We start from the raw sequence: 21,641 nt of genomic DNA on the forward strand, positions 1-21,641 counted from the left end.
TGTCATGACTTTCGTCACTAGGTAAAGATGAACTTGGTTAAAGCGAAAGCTTACCAACACATATTTCGAGAAATAGATAGGCGAGATAAACTCGGCTCGAAATAGAAAATGTGTATAATCTAAGTCTATATGGCAAAACGACTTTTGTCTCAAGATAGGAGATAGATAGACTTTTGAGTGATAGATAAGTTCAAGTCTCCACATACCTTTTAGTCGATGACGATCCACTGGTTCCTTGAGTAGTCCTTCCTCTTGTATGATGATTGCCATGGAGTTCTTGAGCTCAACTACACTTTTTATCCTAGTCCGAGACCTTAGTTATAGTAGACTAGAAATCAAGACTTATAGTTTTGATCACTAACATTGACAAACATGCTTGAGATAGCAACGCATGCGAGTTCGACCGAGCAATGCTCTAACAAGATCTGCTTTGGATGGGCAGATACTCTATGTATTTCTATTTTAGTTTTATTCAATCCCTTTAAAACATTTTGTAAGATTCGTCAATTAATGGAATGGCAGGTTTTGTTGTGTCATGATTTTGTATTGTGTTACGTAGAACAATTATGATTGCATATTGAATATGAGGTCATTAAACTGATGGATGAATTAGGGTAATTGCAGGGAAGTATTGGTGGGAATCGATTTTGACTAGTTAACGTAGCCTTGACCATATTCTTTTGCACTTGCAAAAAATTAGTAACGGCTAACGCGTGTTGCTAATGCCAGGTCAATGAAGACTTGACAACAAACTAGCAACAAAATAAAAAAATTAGCAGCGGCTCTTTTTTTGTTGCTAAATTATATTTTCGCAACGACTTATTTTTGTTGCGAGGAGCTGACTGAATTTCCCAACAACGCTACAGTTGGTGTTTTGCAACTGTTGTTGTTGCAAGCTCGATTTAACAACGAAAGTTGTCTGCTGCTAAACGCTAAATTTGGTGTAGTGAACATTTCTATTAGTGATACCAAAAATAGATTTCCAAATCGCTTTTAACAAGATGTTGGGATCTTTAATCATCCTTGAAGGAGATCTATGTGTAAAGATCTTTTGGGAATGCAAAATCTCAACCAGAGAATGAAAATGCCACTGATTGAGGATGATGGTGATTTGGAAGATTTCAACATTGGTGAGAATGAGGATTTGAGGAATTTAAGTAATTTCTAGTTGAACCTTGTGTTTGGAGTTCAATTTTGTTGTTTGCTTGAAAGGAGTTATGAAATGTCGCTCTTTCTTGTTGTTTCATTTTTCTTTTATTTTTTCCATTCATTCTTAACTTAAAAATGTCTTTCTTGGTGACATATTCGATTTTTAAATTAATTTGCTCTTTTCGCATAAAAATAAATAAATACTCTCTCCCTCTGTTTCAAGAAAATTCAAGGGGACCACTTTTCTTCTTTAAAATAACAAGGGGACCACTTTTCTTCAAGGATTTTTTTTTTCAAGGATAATTTTGGAAAAAACATGAAAAAATGGTTTAAATAATTATTTTTTTGTGCAAAATTAAACAATCATATCTTTTTACATCGGAATAAAAAATAACCGGCCAACACTACCAGTCTCTCACGGAGCCTTATGGAGCTCAAGGATAACCATACCCGAAAAGGGAACAATACGGTTTAGTCCAAAAATCAGTCCAAAAGTACAGGTTAGTCCAGCCCGAGTTAACTAGGTACAAATTAGTCCAAAATATAGAAAGTACACTAACAACCCTTATTATTTACAATTTAGTCCAAATATTTGCAGTTTAGTCCTCAGTGACTCATGATGATGTCAGCAATTTTAAATAATATATAAATAATTAAAAAACAATATATCTTTCGAACCGCTCGTCCAAAATTCACAAAATTTATATATTCGGGAAGCTCTTTCCGATATCTACAAAAAGAGTACCCATATGACTATATAATTTTTATTTTTTTAGAATTTTAATTTACACTTGTTGTGTACAACTATGTACACCGCTGCAAAAATCAAGAAAATCGAACATCCATACCCATATGACAGGCAATATATCCATGAGGGGTTCCAAACAAATGTGCCAAAACGTCATTAACGCTATCCATCTTATGCACGATTCGATCTGACAAAAGAAAAAATGGAAGAAAAAAATGAGGGGTTCCGAACAAATGGGAAAGAAAATAAGTAAACCAACAAAGGAAAATCCATAATGCCGAACGATAAATGTTATATGCATAGTTTTACTAATCAGTATGAATCTGGTAAAAAAGCTCGTCGCAAACCTAAGTTATTTCAAATCTCCCATATATGTATTACATAGGAGCAACAAATTTTAAATAGTGGTTTATGTGGTCATGACAAGAAATACAAAATTAGAAATTTTATTTTAAAAGTTGAGGAGGAATGTATTTCGTAGGAAACTGAACTCACATGACAAAAACTCAGTAAACTTTCATCACATGACAAACTCAAAATACTTTGGATAGATGATCCAGATGGAATTGCATCCTGCAAAGTTAAAAAATTGTTAGTTATGGAAAGAGCACCAACATCACTGTCTCTACTCTCAGCATCATTGGATTTCCATGTAGCATGAGTAGCTTGTACACCCTATTTTTACGCAAGCATAAGCTTTTGGAGTGAATTTTTTTACACACGTACCCGTTTGTACACCCTAGTTATTTAGGCAACATTAGCTTATGGAGTCATTTTATTCACACATGCACCCTAGTTATTGATGCATGCATAATCTTATGGATTCAATTCTCGTACATGTGTAGCAGTTTGTACATCCAATTTATTTATCCTAGGATAAGCTAATAGTCATTTTTTTCCACATGTGTACCAGTTGTACACCCTAGTTTTATGCAAGCATAAGCTTATGGAGTCAATGTTTCACATATGTACCAGTTTGTACACCTTAGTCATCTACGCAAAGCATAAGCTTATAGACTTTTCTATATCACAGGTTGCACACATATCAAATTAACAAACTAAGAGCAACAATAACCCGAAATCTATGCAAAATGAGAATATACTCGTAACATATTACTTATCATAAATTCGTCACATTAAGCATATGGTAGCCGCAATCTCAAAACTATATTGATTATAGTGTGTAACTTCAGTTTATTCCCTCAAATTTTATATTTTAAACATGTTGGACCGTACTATGTTTTGTGTGTAATAATTCTAAAGAAATGCATGCACATAGGACAGCTTCTAGTTTGTGTGTATCCCATATGACAAAATCTCAAAACCTACATTACTAGCAGCAGTTTCAGATCTAATATGCATACCAATGATAAAAATAGTGGTTTTCCAAACACCAGTAGTGGCTCAGGAAAAAAATCCAACATTTGGAAGTGAAAAATTGAATTTTACTAACCTGCATCTGTTATTTTCCTTTTCACCCATGTTTTATCGAATCTGTATAAGTACAACAATGAAGACTGCAATTCAATGAACACTAGCTACTACACATTTCTAAGCAAGTTTTTACCTCCCAATTAAACTGCAACAAAGACAACAAGTAAGTGAATGCAAAAACTATCCAAAGTACAACAGTAGATAGAATGACGATCAAAGAAGAGATTGCAGTCGCCGACATTAGTATGCTATTAAAAAAGTAAATGAAATTCAAAATATTTTGCCAATTGGTCACCTCTTGGATGAGATAAAATTAACAAAAAGACCACTGAAGCTCCATCCGAAGTACATTAAACAAATGATTCTTAGACAACTCGCTAACCACAAATTTTAATCATGACTGTCCAATTAAAGGATTCAAAGTAAAATTTGATGTACGACGATATAAGCAAACATGTATCTACCCACAAAAATCTATCATCTATACCCACAAAACATGCATATATTATTGAGATAGCATAGTGGTGTACAACTATGTACACACCTATAAAAAATATAAAATATCCATCCATACCCAAAATTTTTAATCAAATAAAGAAGCAAGGAAATCAACATGTGCATTCATCAACAATTAACAGGTTTACGATTATGTGCACATCAACGGTCAACAGGTGTACAACTATGTGCAATTAACAATAAATAGGTGTACAATTATGTACACATCAAAAATCAGTATGTGTACAATTATGTACACACTAAAAATCAATATGGGTACAACTATATGCACATTAAAAACCTTAGCATCAACTATGGAATTCATTTCAAAATTTAAAGTTCCTAAAAATGTAAGAACAATCCAAAGGTAAGGAATCAATATAAAATTTTGTTGAAAATTTCATGGTTGCTAAAAGAGGGTACCAATATTAGCAGGTACCAAAATTGCAAATAATTTGGCGGAAATCCATAATTAATATGAGAGACTGAGAGTCACGAGTCTGCTTACTAACCAATCCCCGAAATAAGCCCATTATCTATGAATATTAAAAGACCGAACATGGAGTCATTTTACCTGCAAAGAGGTACTCCAGTAGTCATTAGTACTACATCAACAGATGGACAAAAAGTGACAAAAGCTTTAAAGCATCTTGAGACCACCAATATTAAATAGGAGGTAAACCTAAGAGAGTCATAGGAGGTATGCATTTTGTCATGAAAATGAGGAAGTTGTAGCTATTCCACGTGATATTACATCCCTGCAAATGGCAACATGTAAAAACGATCAAAAAAAAAATGACAAATACACTTGACGCTATTCTTAAAGGTATACATGATACGTATGTGAATTCGCGAGAGCATGAGTTGGCTTCATGGTTAGGATGGATAAAGAGGAGAGACATTTCCTAATACCTTGGCTACAATAAGAAAAATTTGCCAACATATTTGTAACCGTCCAAGGTCTTAAGGGGCAGTCAAGAAATAATTTCACAACTACTGTTTCTTTTTTAACATGTATCTTTACAATTTCCTTATTAGTAGAAAATGACCTTCCAAAATGCAATACTAACTGCTAAGACTCATAGTTCCCAATTGGAACACTAAATACTTTGCATTCATAAGATTAGAATGACCGGATAGATAGTTTAAATTTGCTCCCACAAATTTGGACTAAACAGTTGTGTTCCAGAATCAGCAAAGACATTTGTTTTTATATATCAAATCAAGTCGAAAATGATCACATGGACCTATAGTTAAGGATAAACCAAATTCCCAAAGCATACAACTTTTAGAGAATTTTAATTTTGGATTCACAATAAAGAGTTTGAAATCAAATACATCAATTTAAGATTAAGTATGTTTCAAACAATTCATACTCTATTTTACCCTAAACAGTCTCATAGGATTTTTCACGGAGATAAAAAATCGTATAAGCACCTAACATATTGTTTAAACAATGAGATCACAGATCAAAACAGACCTATAATATATAATCAAAAATTGAATAAAAGGAAGAAGAAATCAGAAAGCATGCATCAAATCGTGAAACAGATCAAACTTAAAATCGAAGAAGAGGAAATCAATCAAATAAACATAAAATGAAAAGATCAAACGCTAACCTGAAGTACGAATCTCTGGTAAACAAAAATGGCACAGAATCGCGTCCATCTCTCTTGCGTCCGTCTATCCTTTTCTTCAATTTTTTTTCTAAGATCTGAAAAATGAATACATAAGCATGAAAAGGGTAACGGGGGTAATAAGAAAAGACTGTATTTTCTAAATCAGTTGAAATTTGGTCTAACCCGTCTGAATTTGGATTAAACCGTACACACGTTGGAAAATAAGGATTAAAGAGTATCGGGCTTGAGGGGATAAGACTAGACTGTCTAAAGCCCAACTAATTTGGGATTAAACGTTAATTTCTACTACCGAAAATTATCATGATGTAATTCAAAACTGATAGTTGGATGGAAAATGATAGCGTTACCGACCCAGAATCCCGACTGAAACAGATTGTTGGGACCCGTTTTTTTCATTGGTAATCCCGATGCTAGGAGTCCACCCGTGAACCATTCGATCACCCGGGAGAAAAATTCCGTAGGTGTAGTTGTAGCACTTCCGTGGTTGGATTTTAAACCCACTATAAGAGCAAGTCTTATGGTGGAATCCAACCTATTCCAAGTGTGGAAAAAGCATGGAATGTCAAGTCTAGTGGCTTCCAAGTTGGGGTCTTCCACAGAAAATCCAAGCAGAGTTCCACGGTTTTGTGGAAGGGTCCGTGGAATCCATGTGAACGCCAATAAGAATAGCGCAGTAGAAGACAAGAAACGCTATTAAGAATAGCACAAAAAAATGCTATTAAGAATAACGTTTTTTTTTATCCGTAGATTTAAAATGAGTTGTTGAAATCTAACGGCTGAAAAAAAAACGTTATTCTTAATAGCACTGAGTGCTATTCTTAATAGCGTTTTTTTTGTGCTATTAAGAACAACATTTTTTTTGTGCTATTAAGAATAGCGTTTTTTTTTATCCGTAGATTTAAAATGAGTTGTTGAAATCTAACGGCTGAAAAAAATGCTATTCTTAATAGCACTGAGTGCTATTCTTAATAGCGTTTTTTTTGTGCTATTAAGAATAGTGTTTTCACTATTCCACCATTACACTTGCGATTCCATCCACGGTTCCAAGGGCTGAGGTGGCGTGGAAAAATAAGGGTAAAAAACCCTATATGTTAACAGATTCAGATTTCTTATCTCTCCCTGAGGCATCAACATATTTGGAAGAACCATCTTTGGTTTTTCCTAATAGTCTTCTTCAAGAGGGACGTGATATATTTCAGTTCAGTCTCATTGGGAGATTGAACTTTAAGGGCTTAAAACTTGCTGATGTTCAAAAGAGTTTGGAGGAACAATGGGGTTTTGGTGCTGGAAGATGTAAGTTAGTTCCAATGACAAAAGGGTTCTTCATCATAAAGTTAACTTCAACAGATGACAAGGAACGTGTATGGCATGGTGATACTTGGGTTATGCAGAATCAACAGCTTAGGGTTTTTAATTTTTACCCAAATTTTGATCCAGAAAGACAGCAAACTTCAAGAGCTTCAGTTTGGGTAAGTTTCCCTAGTTTGTACATTGAGTTATGGACTAAGAAAATTCTTCTTTCCATTGCTAAAATTATTGGAAAACCGATTGCTATTGATCAAAAGACATTGGATCATGATGTTGGAAACTATGCTGCGGTTCTGATTGATATTGACTTTGCTAATTTGATTCCTAAAAGAATTCGCTTGAAGGAAAATGGAAAAGAGTTCTGGCAGTATATTGAAATTCAAGACTTAGAGAATGTCAAATTCTGCACTCATTGTAAGTTTATGGGCCACAAATTTGAGAATTGCCTTACTGCAAAGAAAATTTTGGGAGGTTCTAATGCTGAAAAGAAGTCACCTACTGTGAACATTAAGAATGGCAAAGAAGGAAAATCAATCAAATCTGTTTGGAAAGAAGTTAGTGAAACTTCCCATGCAGGCCATGCAGTTAACGTCAATAATGTGCAGGCTGGTAAGGAGAGTATAAATTTAGTTCATGAGGTTGCTGTTCATGATGATATTGTGAAGTCTGGGAACATGATTATTGAATCAATTCATGAGAAGTCTGATGATAAACAACTAGAAGAGCAGCTCGAAAAAGCTTTTACTGAGTATCGTGAAGCTCAGATTAAGTTGATGAGATGTAAAAACAATATTTCAGCCAAAAAAGATCTTGCTTTACGTAATAATTCTGTCCATATTGACAATGCAGATAGTATACAAGGGAACTCTAGCAAGCAAAGCCATTCCCGGACTAATGAAACTACTCAGCAAGAGTCCGTGCAAACTAGGGAAGCTCAGCAAGAGTCCGTGCAAACTAGGGAAGCTCAGCAAGAGTCTGTGCAAACTAGGGAAGCTCAGCAAGAGTCCATGCAAATTTTGGGAGATCAGTCCGTGCAAACTTTTAAAGCCCAACAAGAGTCCGTGTCTAAAAAGAATTTAGAAGATATTCCAAATATTCAGTCTGTGACCAAGTATGATTCTGAGTTTATGGCCGTGACTAATCCAAACTCAATTACGGAAACTTCTTCAAATTCCGTGTCCAAGCTAAATCCAATGCCAAACTCTGTTATGGAAAAGGGTACGACCAGACCTGAGTTTATTTCTAAACCAGGGACACCTAAAGAGGATTGGAAAATAGTTATGGGTAAGAACTCCCCTAATAAAGGTACATCTTTTAAATTTAAATCTTTTGAAACTCCTTTTATGGATGAGCTTTTTCAAACTGAACTTGTGGTGAATAACAAGTATGGTGCCCTAGCTTCTGAGTTAGGCCTTACTAATGATTCTAGTGAGGCTTTGGTAAAGGAGAAAAAAGCTGAGATCATTGCTATGAATTCAAAGTCTAATGAGGAAATTCGAAGCCGTGAGCATCACAAGGATATTCAAGCAGGGTTGGAGGAAAATGTTTTTGATCTAGATAATATTTTGTCTACAGAGGAACTAGATGAGGCAAGTACTATTCAACTTGATGAAGTGCGTGCTAAATTCATTAGAGATCCAGCCTTTCGACGAGACTATTTAGAGGAAAAAAAAGAAGAAAATGGATATAATGTCAACAAAAAAGAATGTTCAATCTCCTATTAAGCTTGTTCCAGGTGGTAATTATGCTTCAGATGAAAATGAACAGGATTATGACAATGATGAAACTTATGATGATTATGAAAATGAATTCAAAGAGCACTATGATTTGACTCAAATAATTGATGATCTCATTCCCAAGAAGAGGAATTTTAGAGTTGGAAATAAGGGGCGAAAGCGATTTTGATTTTATTAGTTTTCTTCTTTATGCTACTTTTTAGTGCTTAAGAGCTTATTTTATGAGTTTTTAGAGTTTTTTGTCCCTTTGGTTTATGGGGGTGTGGAGGCCTAGCGCCTCCCATTTTGTAATTCTTGTAATTATGTTTTTTTTGCTTTAATAAACCATTTTGACCTAGCAAAAAAAAAGGCGTGGAAGATGGAAGATGGATGGATTCCACCTCGGCACTTAGACTTGATCTAAGTCACGTGCTTCTCTCTTACCATAGACCTAAATAACACGTGCCAATCGCGCCGCACCGTCATAGATATACTGAGCTACCTGTCTCTCACATCACAGCAGCTCCCCTTCCCGCCTAGAGCTGGCAAACGGGCGGGCCGGGGCTGGCTTGTTACGGGTTACACGAGTACGGGTTACCACGGGCCAAAACCCGCGGGTTGATATTCTTCACGGGTGGTCATTTCTTCTACCCGCGCCCGTAACAGGTAAAGCTTGCGGGTTCACGGGTTACCCGGCTTGTTTAATTAAAAATAAAATAAAAAATTAATCAACTTAATTTATGACAAATTATAATTATCAAACACAAATTACAAAAATTAGACCTCAATACAATACCCATCAAAAATTCATTAAATCATTTTCAGGCCTTTCAACTCCTTCCCTGTAAGGCTGTAAGCCTGTAACACCTAACATCCATCTAGTCTCTTCATTTTCATCTCAATCCATCACGAGATTCACGACTTCAATCGCAGCAAGAACTCTTTCCAGTTGTGTTCTCTGCTCAAACTCATACTCACGCCCATGATAATCACCAACACCAACACCTTCAATTCTATAACCTGCAAAACCTCATGCCTGCACAACCCATTAGTAGCACCCCAAGCTTCACATCAACTCACACCACATCCGCAACATTCTCCTCTTTTCAGTTCTTCAAATTCAAACACCATAACAGATCAATAGATGCAACACAATTCAAATATGATAAAAATCAAGAGCAATTTTACTTAGATCTAATTCTTTTACAAATTCATACAAACAAAAATGAATTTCAAAATTTAAAATCCCAAACAATTAATTAAGCAAAAGTAGTAATCAAAAATCTCAAAAACATTCAAAACAAACCCACATCAATCATTCTCACAAAAAACAAAAATCAAAATTTCAATCAAGAATTCTCATTTTCAGCACATATTAACAAAACCCAGACACCAAAACATCATGCCAAATCAATATACAGAGCGTATGATTTTAGTAAACCCTAGCAAACCAAAATTTAGCAGCTTCAGGTGAGTATCAATTCGAACAAACCCATTGATCCATACCATCTCAAATTCATCTTCTTTTGATTATAACCAAGAATTGAATAACACCACCACTAAGTCGAACCAAATAAACCCATCTCAACTTCGATTACGGTCACTAGATCTATATCCTATGAATCACTGAATCAATCGCAGCTCTTCTTCAGCAACATACGAGAAAGAACAAAAGAAATCTTCTCTTCTCATCAATTAATTCGATCAACAACACCCACTTCTCTCTCGTATTCAGAAACATCTTCATCTGCTCGACAAACATATCTTCTTCAAATTAGCAAAACAAAACCCTGACCGTAGAAACCTTTATAAAGAAAGATACAAAACAAAAGCATCTTAAAAAGTAATAGAAAATTGGGTATACCAGCTTTTGAAGGAAACTTAGCAGCAGCAGCAGAATCAACAGCCGGAGAAATGATGGTGGTGGTGAGGAGGCGCAACCGCAGTAGAAGAAAGTGGGGAGAAAAAAAAAAAAGACGAAGAAGAAGAAATGAAAAGATATCCATCTGCTAGGGTTTTTGGTGTTTTTATATTTTAAATGTAGGGATAGGATTAACCCTAGATAATCCAACGGTGAAAGTTAATTACTTAATATATTGTACACGGGTTAACAGGTTTACCCGCGGGTTTACAGTCCGGGCACGGGTTAACCCGTTTTCTCACAAGCCACCATTTCTCTAACCCTAATCCGGCTTGTTTATAACCCAGCCAAGCCGGGTTAGGGTTTTCACGGGCCGGGTACGGGTTTATCCGTGGGTTTCGGCTTGTTTGCCAGCTCTATTCCCGCCTGTTACTAGGGCATTCAGAATCGTTCCGCAGAGAGAAAACGAAGAAGAGAGTCAGTCACGGTGAATCAGTAATGGACATGGATTTGGATGATTTAGAGCTCACTGATCAACCGAATCGAGTCGCTACATCATCAAGACCTACAAGGTTTGCACCTAAATCAGCGAAACTTAAACCTATCCCAAAATCAGAACCAGTCATATTACCTGAACCAGAAAAAACCCTAATTCTTCCGAAGAAACAAGAAGACATAATAAGTATACCTCATAAAAACGAACTAGAAGGCGTAAAACAAGATGAAGAATCGAAAGAAGAAGTAGAATCAAAAGAATTAGTAGAATCGATGGAAGTAGATAATGATGAGGATGATGAAGTTGTTAGAGAAATTGATGTTTTCTTTAAACCCTCACCAATCGATGTTGATACCCAAGTAGATTCTCTTTTCTTCTTGTTGTTTAATTACTTCCCTACTCTTACAAATATGCGTTATTGATTGTTTTTTTTCTTTTTTGATGATTTTTCAGTTATATGTTCTTCAGTATCCATTAAGACCTAGTTGGAGGCCATATGATATGGAGAAGTGTCAAGAGGTTAGATTATTTGATTTCTATCTTTTTATAATTTATTTTTGTGTGTATGTGGATTGGTTAAATAAACTGTGAAATGGTTTTTTTTTTTAGGTTAGAGTGAAACCCAAAAAGGTGCAAGTTGAAATTGATTTATCACTGGATATGGACGAAAATTATGATGTTGGTGTTGATGAGCATTTGAGGATAACAAAGCAGGTTTGGGATGCTAATTCTTGCTGTTGTTATCATTGTTTTTCTTACAGAAATATGAAATATTTCTTTTATTTGGGGGTTTTATTAATTCATCATTGTTTTCCTTTGTGTTGTTTTCTAGACATTGTTATCGCAGAAGGTGCCGCTCACCAGAGGATGTGCTGTTGGGGTTCTTGTTGGAAATAAGGTAAATTCCATGAATCAGGATTTCCTGTTTTGATTTCTTGTTGGAATTTAGTAATAAGCTGTACTTCCTAGTATTGTTCTTTAATTCTCATGCTGTCCTTTATAACTTGGGAACTGGCTGGAGCGGCTTTGCATGACTTCCCTTGTGAACTTGTCCTGGAAAGAAGTGAAAAATTTGTTAAATCATAGGATTCACGCATTGTATAACTAGAACAAGTTCGTTGAGATGAAGAATGAGCAACCTTACAATTTCGTAAAATGGAGGTTTGTATGGTCAATCATAAAGTTTATATATTTCCTATACTAGCTATCTACAGTGGTCAACCAAAAGTTACCTACTGATCGAATCATTGACTTGCACTATTTCTGTTCCATTTGGTTAATGTCATTTCTGTCTTAATTGCAATGTCCAGGTCTGATGGGGGCAATTAGTTTGGTAGTCTAATTTATAGTTTGAAGTTGCTTGATGTCCTTCTCTGTTTCTGTTAGATTGGATTTTCTTGCAGGCATAATTAGCTGTGCAGCGTGTTGTTATTTCATACCTGTTGTTAGATTCTTGACGAGAATGCTTGATCCTGGATTAAACAAATAAAAAGTTAATTTGAGTAAAAAAAAATGTCATGGTGTAACATACTGTGGCCTAGTTACTGTTGGTTTTAGAGGAACTTCTAGTATTCTAAAGGTTTTTACTTTTATGTTGCAGTTACACCTAAATCCTGTAAATGCAGTTGTACAGCTGCGGCCATCGATGGAGCACGTTATTCCCGATAATTTGAAGAAGAAGAAGAATATTGTAGAAGCTACGGTAAAGTCTGAAAAGACAAATGGAGGACCCGGGCCCTCAAGGACGAAAGTAAGATCTGTTATCATCTGTTTTGATCCTTATATAATACTTCAATTATTTAACCGCCACTGTCTCTGTAGGGGAACTTGGTGAGGCCGTTGAATGGACCGGATATTGAGGTTGATGAGGTGAGGCATATTCGTATTTATTGAATTGAAAGACATCATTTACTTGCATATTTCGAAGGTGTTAAACCAGTAGTTAGTATTCACCAATGCTTTTAGCATTTATTTTAACATTAAGCAAGTGCTTTTAGCAATGTGTCCATGAGAAGTGCTAGATAAGTCCACGTATACATAGAAGATGGATTGTTATTTCGCTTGTTTTTCTACTGGTATAACCAGTAGAACATGTCCTAGGTGCGTAAGTTTGAAGATTACTTCTGGATAATTTTATCATACTTTGTTTTGTAAATTCATTTGTTTTACTTTTATCTAGAATTGTGAAAGATATTTTTTCCAAGTTTTAGTGACCTGGATTTCTCACCTGCTTTCTTGAATTCCGTCAAAATTATACTCCCACAATCACTTTTTGATTGAGACACTAACCGTGGAAAGACTGATTTGAGAATGAGGTATTAGCAGGTCTACTCGCATTCTTCCTTCCCGTTCTTAGTCCAACAAAGTTTTTTTTTTTTGGAAAGCCTTGCAAAAGATGTGGTATTTCACGGCTGACATGAGATCTAGACCTAATTCTGATAAGTTTGTTTGTAAGTGGGAACCTCAATTGAAATACATAACAATTTCACAATGAAATAAGAAAATCTTTGTAACAAAAAGTAGTGTGCGTCTAGATGATTCTTCTGTTACCTATCTATCTTAGATGCTGAAAATTGTACGTAGTTATACGCATTGCAGTACTATCCAATTCTTTTTTGTATGTGTACACCATTTGTTCCTCGTGGTTATGACTTCACCTCTATTTTTCAATGAATTTTATGATCGACATGGTAATGTAGGTCCTACTTACTTTACTTTCTCAATCTTCAATATGTTTGCTTCTTAATGAAAACCTTGAGTTTTGCTTCACTGGTTCTTGGGATATTTTTCAGCCTTGGGTTTCTCTTGAATATCATGGTGTGGATAGCATCTTCTCAAGCAGATTTCGCCAGAAAATGACATCGGAAGAGAGCACTCCGATTCAATTTTCCATGAACCCGTAAGTATCTTGTAAATCTTGTCGATCTATGTTATAGTAAGCAATCCTCAATCAAATATTATGATCAGTGATACATATTGAGCCAATGTTGGGTTGTTCGGTGTGCTAAACCTCTTTTTGTCGTTTGAAGGTACGATTATGTGAATTCGCTATGTCCTCCAACACCAACCGAAGACAATAGAAGTAAAAGTTCTCTAAGAAGGTATAACCAATGTCTCAAAATGCATTCTTATAGAAATATTAACAAGATTATGTACATCCTGCATCATTTAATACACATATCAAGTGGCTGACTCGGCTTTGTACAAAAAGAAGTAAAAAAGTGTAGTCAGATTCTATCCAAACCTGATTAAGATCTCTCTTCAGGTAGCAGGAGTCATTTTGTTAGAGTTTTGTGTATATATTTTGCAGAACCTGTAGTAAATATTCATGCATTATTACTATACTTCATGTTATATAGTTCAAATGGTCATGTTAAGCTTAAGATGTGGGTAGTCCATCTAGTCGAGGTTCTGTAGACAGGCATAGTCGGCAACTTGGCATGCACTCTTCATAACAGGCATAGTCGGCTCTCAGAACAGTACAAGGCTTGAAAGGGGTTTGTTTACTTTCATATCCATATCTGCTGCAACGAAAGGCGAAAAATGTACCCCCGTTGTTTTCGAGACTCATGGATTTGATTCTCAGGTAAGTTACGATATGCTAAAGGTCAACATCAACATCAACATCACCAGATAAGGAAACATTTCACTGATGAGTAAACAAACTTAAACACATTGAAAATTTTGAAGCGTATAGCCAACGAGAGTGTTAATGGGACAAAGAGTACTTACATAAATTTACTTCAAGAGTGCGGATTACAGAAGCATAAAACATCTTAACTTTGGGTCGACCATGCTGCGGAACATTGGCATCGTATATTGAAACAGAGACTCTGTTCTTTGTAGCAATTAGAGATCTCAAATAAAATATCCCTGTCCATATCATCAGCTGTTTCAAGTGAGGATGAACAAAATTTAGGATCTTAAGGAAATCAATGTGGTATCTTGAGTTGGGGAATCTGTCCAGAAATTAGTACTTTTATCATTACCAAGTTGCCTCAATACAATTACAATATTATATTCTTTCATTACTATTTTGCCACCATTACAGATCTGTCTATATTGATTTGGTTAGATTATGTTTTCCAGTATTAATGTCAACTTTTGGTATGAGTTATGAGTTGACTGTTGTGGAAATCTGAAGTTGTTGTGTGTGTCCTTCACAGGCTCTGTATGTCTCTGCCGCTGGAGGAGAAGTTTAAAAAATGGTTCTCTGAGGTTGGTATCCACTTCATGTGCATCATGCATAGTGGCTTGAGTTACCTGAATTAGGAATATAATTTTTTGCTTACAGACAAGTCATTACCTACTTTCTTTTCCTTTTTGACTGTGTTGCAACGATACGGATACGGTATTGGATACAAGATACCAATACGCTACTATGATACACCAACTTGAAAAACTAAAATACGGCGATACGGCATACTCAATATTGATCAATAGTTTAACATAAATATATTATATATAAGATAGAATCCTAACAAAATACATACATGTGTTTGCATGATTAAAATATAATCTGTATGATTAACCTCACTGAAGAGAGAAAAAGTCTGGATAAGAAGGAAGAAAGTCCATAGCAAGATCAGTGGACAGATTCGGAACTAATAGTTTGTCACTATAGTTAAAACTTCTCATAGAATCTAGTAAAATATCTAAATTTTCTAATATTTAGTCAAAGTTTTCTAACTGAGTTGTATCTTGAAGTATTGGGAGTATTAGTACGCGTATCCGTGTAAATACGTATCGATACGGCTGATTATATTTTTTAGGCGTATCGTTGTAACACAGCTTTTTGATTAGGTAATTTCCTGGCTTCATTGTATTAGGTTATTTACAGTTTATCAAAAGTTGTTACCTTGATATGGCATTACATGGTTAATTATCAGATACCTCTTGTTTGTTTTCTTAAATGCTTCATCTTTTGTGTTTTATGTCAACTTTAGTCTTCTCGAGGCATTTTCTGTTCAGTGTACACGTAAACCCTATCCTGGTTTCATGTATGACTTGTTTTAATTATTTCTTCACAGGGGGATCAAGTGAATCGGTTTGCTTCAATTAAGTACCTCGCTCCGTATGACCCCGAGGAAATTGTTCTCCAAGAGATTCAAAAGCATGCTAATTTAGTGCAAGGATTGTGGGTGTGCAGGACCAATTTATTGCCACTTAAAGGCGCTGAAGCTGCATCGAGAGACTACATTCTTTGTTTATTTAGGAAGAGTGATTTAATCCCTGCGAAGATACTTTCGGAGTATCGTAAAGAAACAGTGAAAGAGATCATGACTTCACTAGCTGTTTATAGAGATACATGTCGTGATTGGAAATTTAAGGTTCCTACAGATGTGCAATTTATTAAGGATCATCCAGAAATAGTGAAGGAGCAGGAGAGTCTTTGGGTGATTCGTGAAAAGAAGATGATTGAGATGCTTAATGAGCGTTCCATGAGAATGAAACTAAAACCAAGCATGGCGACAAAGCTTGCTGCATCTGGTAATACCAATTCAGGAGTAAAGAAAAGTGTAAATGAAACATCGAGTACGGCGTCAATGTCAGATGAAACGCGAGAAGCGCTGCCCAAGGTCTTGGAAGATATATTCCGACAGGACAAGATTTGCAGGTAAAAGTTTACTCTAGCTTTCCACTTGTCCCAGATATCCGAAGCATCTGATGTTGATTATACTTGTATTATTCCTTATAAAAAACTAAGCTATTATTCACTCATCGAATTCAGTTTGTCATGCTACCTAAGATATTATGGAAGTATGCTACCTGTTCGCTAATTCGATATGCGGGTTGAGTTTTACCATGATTTCTGTACTTGCAGCTTGCAACTTATCAGGCATAGATTGAGGGAGCAGGCTGTTGAAAAATCTGCCCGTCCAAAACCGCAATCTAGGGCTTTCAGAGCTGCTGCCCTTGGTGCTGACATTCCTCCATCTGAGCTCGAGCCTCTTATTAGTCAAGTTGCAACAAATATCCATGGAGTCTATGTTGCTAAGTCGTCAGAAAATACAACACCCAATCCTTTGAGGTACTTATGCTTCATATGCTTATCCTGCAGAATCTGTTTCGCGTCACGTAATGTTCACCTTTGAGTTTCTATTATGTGTAGGGATATTGTAATTCAGCTTTTTTCAGCTAAGGAACCCCATGCAAAGCTGAGGAAGGCAGATGTAGCTGAAGCTGCCAAGTATGTACTTAAAAGGGAGATGACAAATGCAGAGTATTCCCAGGTAGGCAAGGGAAAATCTTCAATTAATATTTCTTTATGTTTTTCATAAAGTTTTTCTTGTTGATTTAGTTTCTATCTGATTGTGCAGGTAACTAGTGAACTCTGTGTTTCTGTCAAAGGCAACGCTTGGGTCTTGAAAAGCGGTGATGAAGGTGCAAAATAATTTGCCATGTATTGCACGTAAGAAATATAACCAAGCTTGTGAAGGAACATTCGATTAGTTTTACTTCCTCACCACCTTCTATTTTACTGCTGCTTGGTCATCCTGTTGCACTTCGGGGCTGGTGTAATTCCAAATTTTTAGGGGCTAGCTACACATAGAATATAACTGCATTTACATTGACTACATGTGTGCATATATATTTTTTTTTACGTTCCTCTTCTGTTTCTACGCATATGGTGAAATTGCAACATATTTGTTTAAAAGAACACTTCATACATATCCTGACAAAATTTAAAAAAACCCTATTTACCAAATCAAAATTTAAAACTCTATTTAAAAATTCCGGTTAGCTAGCTCAAGTGCAGCGAGAAAAAACATACAAGGTGACAACATCAGTAGATATATGCATCATATTCCCCCTGCGAGAATTTATTTTCAGGATAATAGACCGCTACCACTTGATTCCCACCAAATTTCCTTCCATTCAGCCCTGCTTGAGCCTTCAAAGCGCCATCCGTGTCAGAAAATTCTAAGAAAGCCTAGTAAATTTATATCCAAAGCTAGTTTAGTTTCAAAATAAGGAAAAGTTGAACATAGTGGATAGAATAATAAAACATAGCCTTACTCTGTATCTGCAAGTAAGTGAAGTCATTTAAAGGTAAACCATGCAAGTAAGATAGTATTATAAGCTAGTATTACAAGCAATAGCAGATTATACAAACCTTGCCAACTCCAGGAGATGGTTCGCCATTGGCCATTGGACGTGGGATGATAACACTCATCAATGAACCTGCAAAGTATGCAAATAAAAGTTCATAACTGACATGGTTTACCAATTAAAGAGTACATCCAAAAACGTTAATGCATGTGAGGAAGATTTAGAACTTGAAAAACAGAGCTGGGTCATGCAAGCCATAGTAGCCTAGTAGGCATCTACTTACCATATTTTCCACCCTCCGTTTTCATATCTTCCACTATGTCCTCGTACTCTTCGTCATCTTTTAGTTCATCTGCGCTAACAACTTGGGCTAAGCATACAACCTTCGTAGGAAGGGAACCAGCTCGGAAGACAAACCTCTGCAAAAACCAAAGATTAAAAAACACAACAGCAAGCTCTTTTCTGTTTCAAACGGAGATGGAGATAAAAGATTAAAAGTGAGCATGCATCTACGCTGCAACCGTATGAAACTGGTACCCACCTGCAACGCCACCTGTTCTTGTGCCTGTAATAATACATTCTCTTGCTCAGGCCTAGGCTGGGTTGTTCCTTGGTTTGCACGCCTAACCGTTAGAGTTTTATCACCCATTTGAATTCCATTAAGAGCTGCACAAGCTATATCTGTGACTGAGACATCTTGATACACACAAAAGGCATAGCCTTTGGAGTTCCCTGTTTCTCTGTCTTTGACTAGATCAAATCCTCGAAGAGGCCCAAAAGACTCTAACAGCTCTCTTATTTGCACTTCTGTAAAGTAATATGGAAGGCCACCAACAAAGATGCAATCAGGCCCCTCAAGAACACCAGCAGACCCCGGTGATAGCCCAACAGCCGCAAGGTTCAAAAGTTGACTAGGTTGACTTGGTCCAAGTGTTGCAGCAAGAGAAGGATTGTAATCACTAGGCCTCCTAACTTTCACTGGTGCTCCCTAGATAAATGCAAGGATCAAAACAAATAGAGCAGCCGCCATGATCAAGTTACATACCAGCAGATTCAACATAAAGCACAGGAAGACTGAATGGGGAACCACGTCCTTATGGAACTGTTTTCTAGTAGCTCTGTACTCCTACATCTATAACCTATAAGAATCAATAACTAAAAACTAATATCTACAAAGGGAAAAATATCAAGTTAGAAGTGCAACCATTTGGAGCATATGCGTAAATGACATGACGGTCATAACATAAGGTAGCCTAGAAATCTGTAATTGAGAAGATATATTGCAATTATTTTGACTGCTAACTCGGCTAATTTTCTCAAAATAAGGCAGATCTCTCCCAGTATATACGATAGAAACACAGAGAGCACATAGTCTTGACATAGATACCAAAGTTCAAAGGACAGACCTCAAAAATGATGCCATCTAAAGCCATTGCGTTACTGGCCTCCTCAACAGACCTCATCTCCACAAAAGCAAACTTCTTCTCATGGTTAATGTATACATTAACAACAGCTTCTCCTGCACAAAACATAATCAATATCTTAGTTAAGCATCAGGTGGATTAACTATCTTTCAATTAGGACACAAAGCTCACCTGGACCGGCAGTGTTTCCACCAACAGCCTCCATAACCTGACTGAAAAAGGTTGCCACCGACTGCGGAGAAATGTAGGATAAGCATTGCAAAGAACTATCAATAAGAACGGTACATAGATGACTTCAAATTTTAGATATCTGTCAAATTCAAAACTACAGTATTGGGTCCAGAAAGTAAAGAAGTCCCGATTTATATTTTTTTTATATTTGAATGAAGTTAACAACTTGAAAATATTATTATACAAAGACAACTCTGGGAAAAACTTTGTGCGAATAAAAAAACTGAATGTTAATGCTAAAACAACGGTATTATAGGAAGCAACAAAGGATAACCTGCTCATTAGCCATGGAAGAAAGGCCACCAACATAGACCCTCCTAGCATGTCGTGTATCCTAAAACGAACCAAAAAATGCAAAGGTCAGAAACTAAAAAAAATAAATATTCTTCGAAACTGAGCAACAATTTGGGCTCTTAAGACATTCTAAACCAAACAAACCTGTTCTGTCATAGCCTGAGTTGGCATCATGTGGAGGGTTTCAAGCTGTAATTGAACACAAAATTCCATTCGCGCAACCAAATTTTAATGAATCTAAACCTTTGCTATGCAAGAAGAAACTTATGAACGACATACCATTCCAGGCGGTGGGGGCATCATGTTTGGAAACGAGTTAGGAATACTTGGAGGAGGCCCACCTGCAGTAGCTAATTAAGTTAAATTGACGTATGGAAACTCATAGATCATGCCATTACCCTATATTCTTAGATTCCGGTTATACTGTTGGATTACGCGACGCAAGAACCTCAGCGTAATTTTCCTCATTGATTTGTAACCATGTCGCACCCTCTCATAGTAAGGTTTAAAGAGAAGAAAAGGATGCATCATTTGTAAGTATAAGACTACCAAAAAAAGGCAACAGTTGCCAGTTGAGGACGAACAAGATCCATCAGACCAGTGTACCAATTCCTTGTTGTGCATAAAAAGCTACAGTAGTCACAGCACACACCCATTGGCAGCACAGTGGGACAAGTAGCCCAACATTGCCTTCTTACAACAACAAATAGACACAAAAATAAGGAAACAACCACCAAAAACAAGAAAACAACCAAAAAAAAAGGCTCTCAGTCTCGGAATAAATTGACCAATTAAATAAAATAACAAATGGCACACATATTCAATGCTTAAGCCTTAAATGTTCATTTTTCAAGCTAATAAAAAAGAAATAAGGAACATATGAACAGCGTCTAGACCTGACAAAATAAGAGTGTAAGAAAATGTACCTGGAGCAACACCATCTACTGAAGGAGTTCTCATGTCAAAGCCGCTCCGTCGTTTACTAAAATCACATAGGCCATAAATAACAAAAACTCAAAATCTTATATCAGAACCGAAAAAAAACTAACAAATTACAAACAATTAGCATAAAACTAACCTTTCGGAACGTGATCGAGATCGAGATGGCGATGTATTGTCATATCTATCCCTTGAACGAGATCGAGACCTATACCTATGTCTTCCTTCTCTATCTCTATCTCTATCATAATCTCTACGTCTGTCGATAAACAGATAATTCACATTTTAATGATCATTGCAAGACCAAAAAGGCTAAAACCTAAATAAAACAGTAACAATACATAAATAAAGGTAGTGTGTGTTATAATGTCACCTGTCATGGTCTCTACTACTCCTACGATGATGATAATCACCCCCATCTCTATCTCTTCCACGGTCTCTTCTATCACTCCGACCTCTATAGTGATCCCTATGATAAGAACGTTCATGATGATGCTCACGGTGGTCTCTCTCCCTTTCCCTTTCCCCATCCCTCACTCTTTCACTGTCTCTATCTCTTTCTCTACTTCTTGTTGAACGAGAATCATCATTCTGATTACAACCACCATCATCACCATTGTATTCTCCTTCACCATTTCCTTCCTGCATTCTCTCAATTTCCGCCATTTCTCAAATTCCCTCTTCTCCCACTCAAAAAGAAACTGAATTTTAGGGATTGAGAATTTTAATCCCGGGTTTATATATATCTCCGAAATATAAGCATAAACTACGCGTATTTATGTATGAACGAGTTTTTGGGCACTAGCCCATTTTGGTGGGGGACTTCTATGTGATTCAATTGTCCACCCTACATT

At 36.3% G+C, this 21,641-nt stretch overlaps 2 protein-coding genes and 1 long non-coding RNA gene across 9 annotated transcripts; 1 reads left to right on the plus strand and 2 right to left on the minus strand.

Moving 5' to 3' along the window:
* Nucleotides 1–9,206: 9,206 nt before the first annotated feature.
* LOC113296527 lies at nucleotides 9,207–10,500 on the minus strand. Its single transcript, XR_003333053.1, has 2 exons — nucleotides 10,354–10,500; nucleotides 9,207–10,236 (listed from the first exon to the last, which is right to left on the minus strand). It is a non-coding gene; the product is annotated as an uncharacterized LOC113296527 (long non-coding RNA).
* Nucleotides 10,501–10,699: 199 nt separating this feature from the next.
* LOC113296482 (DNA-directed RNA polymerase III subunit RPC5-like) lies at nucleotides 10,700–17,518 on the plus strand. Its single transcript, XM_026544791.1, has 13 exons — nucleotides 10,700–11,205; nucleotides 11,300–11,365; nucleotides 11,456–11,560; nucleotides 11,679–11,744; nucleotides 12,447–12,596; nucleotides 12,668–12,715; nucleotides 13,639–13,745; nucleotides 13,876–13,947; nucleotides 15,013–15,064; nucleotides 15,877–16,463; nucleotides 16,671–16,877; nucleotides 16,959–17,079; nucleotides 17,167–17,518. The coding sequence occupies exons 1-13, from the start codon at nucleotides 10,849–10,851 to the stop codon at nucleotides 17,239–17,241; spliced, it is 2,013 nt and encodes a 670-aa protein (XP_026400576.1). The 5' UTR covers nucleotides 10,700–10,848; the 3' UTR covers nucleotides 17,242–17,518.
* Nucleotides 17,427–21,516, minus strand: LOC113296492 (splicing factor U2af large subunit B-like). 7 transcript variants are annotated; one of them, XM_026544807.1, is made up of 12 exons: nucleotides 21,161–21,516; nucleotides 20,927–21,046; nucleotides 20,775–20,830; nucleotides 20,128–20,189; nucleotides 19,993–20,037; nucleotides 19,829–19,888; nucleotides 19,495–19,555; nucleotides 19,306–19,418; nucleotides 18,441–18,887; nucleotides 18,183–18,318; nucleotides 17,964–18,031; nucleotides 17,427–17,741 (listed from the first exon to the last, which is right to left on the minus strand). In XM_026544807.1, the coding sequence occupies exons 1-12, from the start codon at nucleotides 21,451–21,453 to the stop codon at nucleotides 17,634–17,636; spliced, it is 1,569 nt and encodes a 522-aa protein (XP_026400592.1). In that variant the 5' UTR covers nucleotides 21,454–21,516; the 3' UTR covers nucleotides 17,427–17,633. The 7 variants fall into 7 exon arrangements, with proteins under 7 accessions (XP_026400592.1, XP_026400588.1, XP_026400583.1 ...); XM_026544803.1 differs by having other exon boundaries at nucleotides 17,479–17,780; nucleotides 19,993–20,007; XM_026544798.1 differs by having other exon boundaries at nucleotides 17,479–17,780.
* Between the last annotated feature and the right edge of the window lie 125 nt (nucleotides 21,517–21,641).

Source organism: Papaver somniferum, chromosome 1, assembly GCF_003573695.1.
Source record: "Papaver somniferum cultivar HN1 chromosome 1, ASM357369v1, whole genome shotgun sequence".
In the NCBI taxonomy this organism is placed as follows: Eukaryota; Viridiplantae; Streptophyta; class Magnoliopsida; order Ranunculales; family Papaveraceae; genus Papaver; species Papaver somniferum.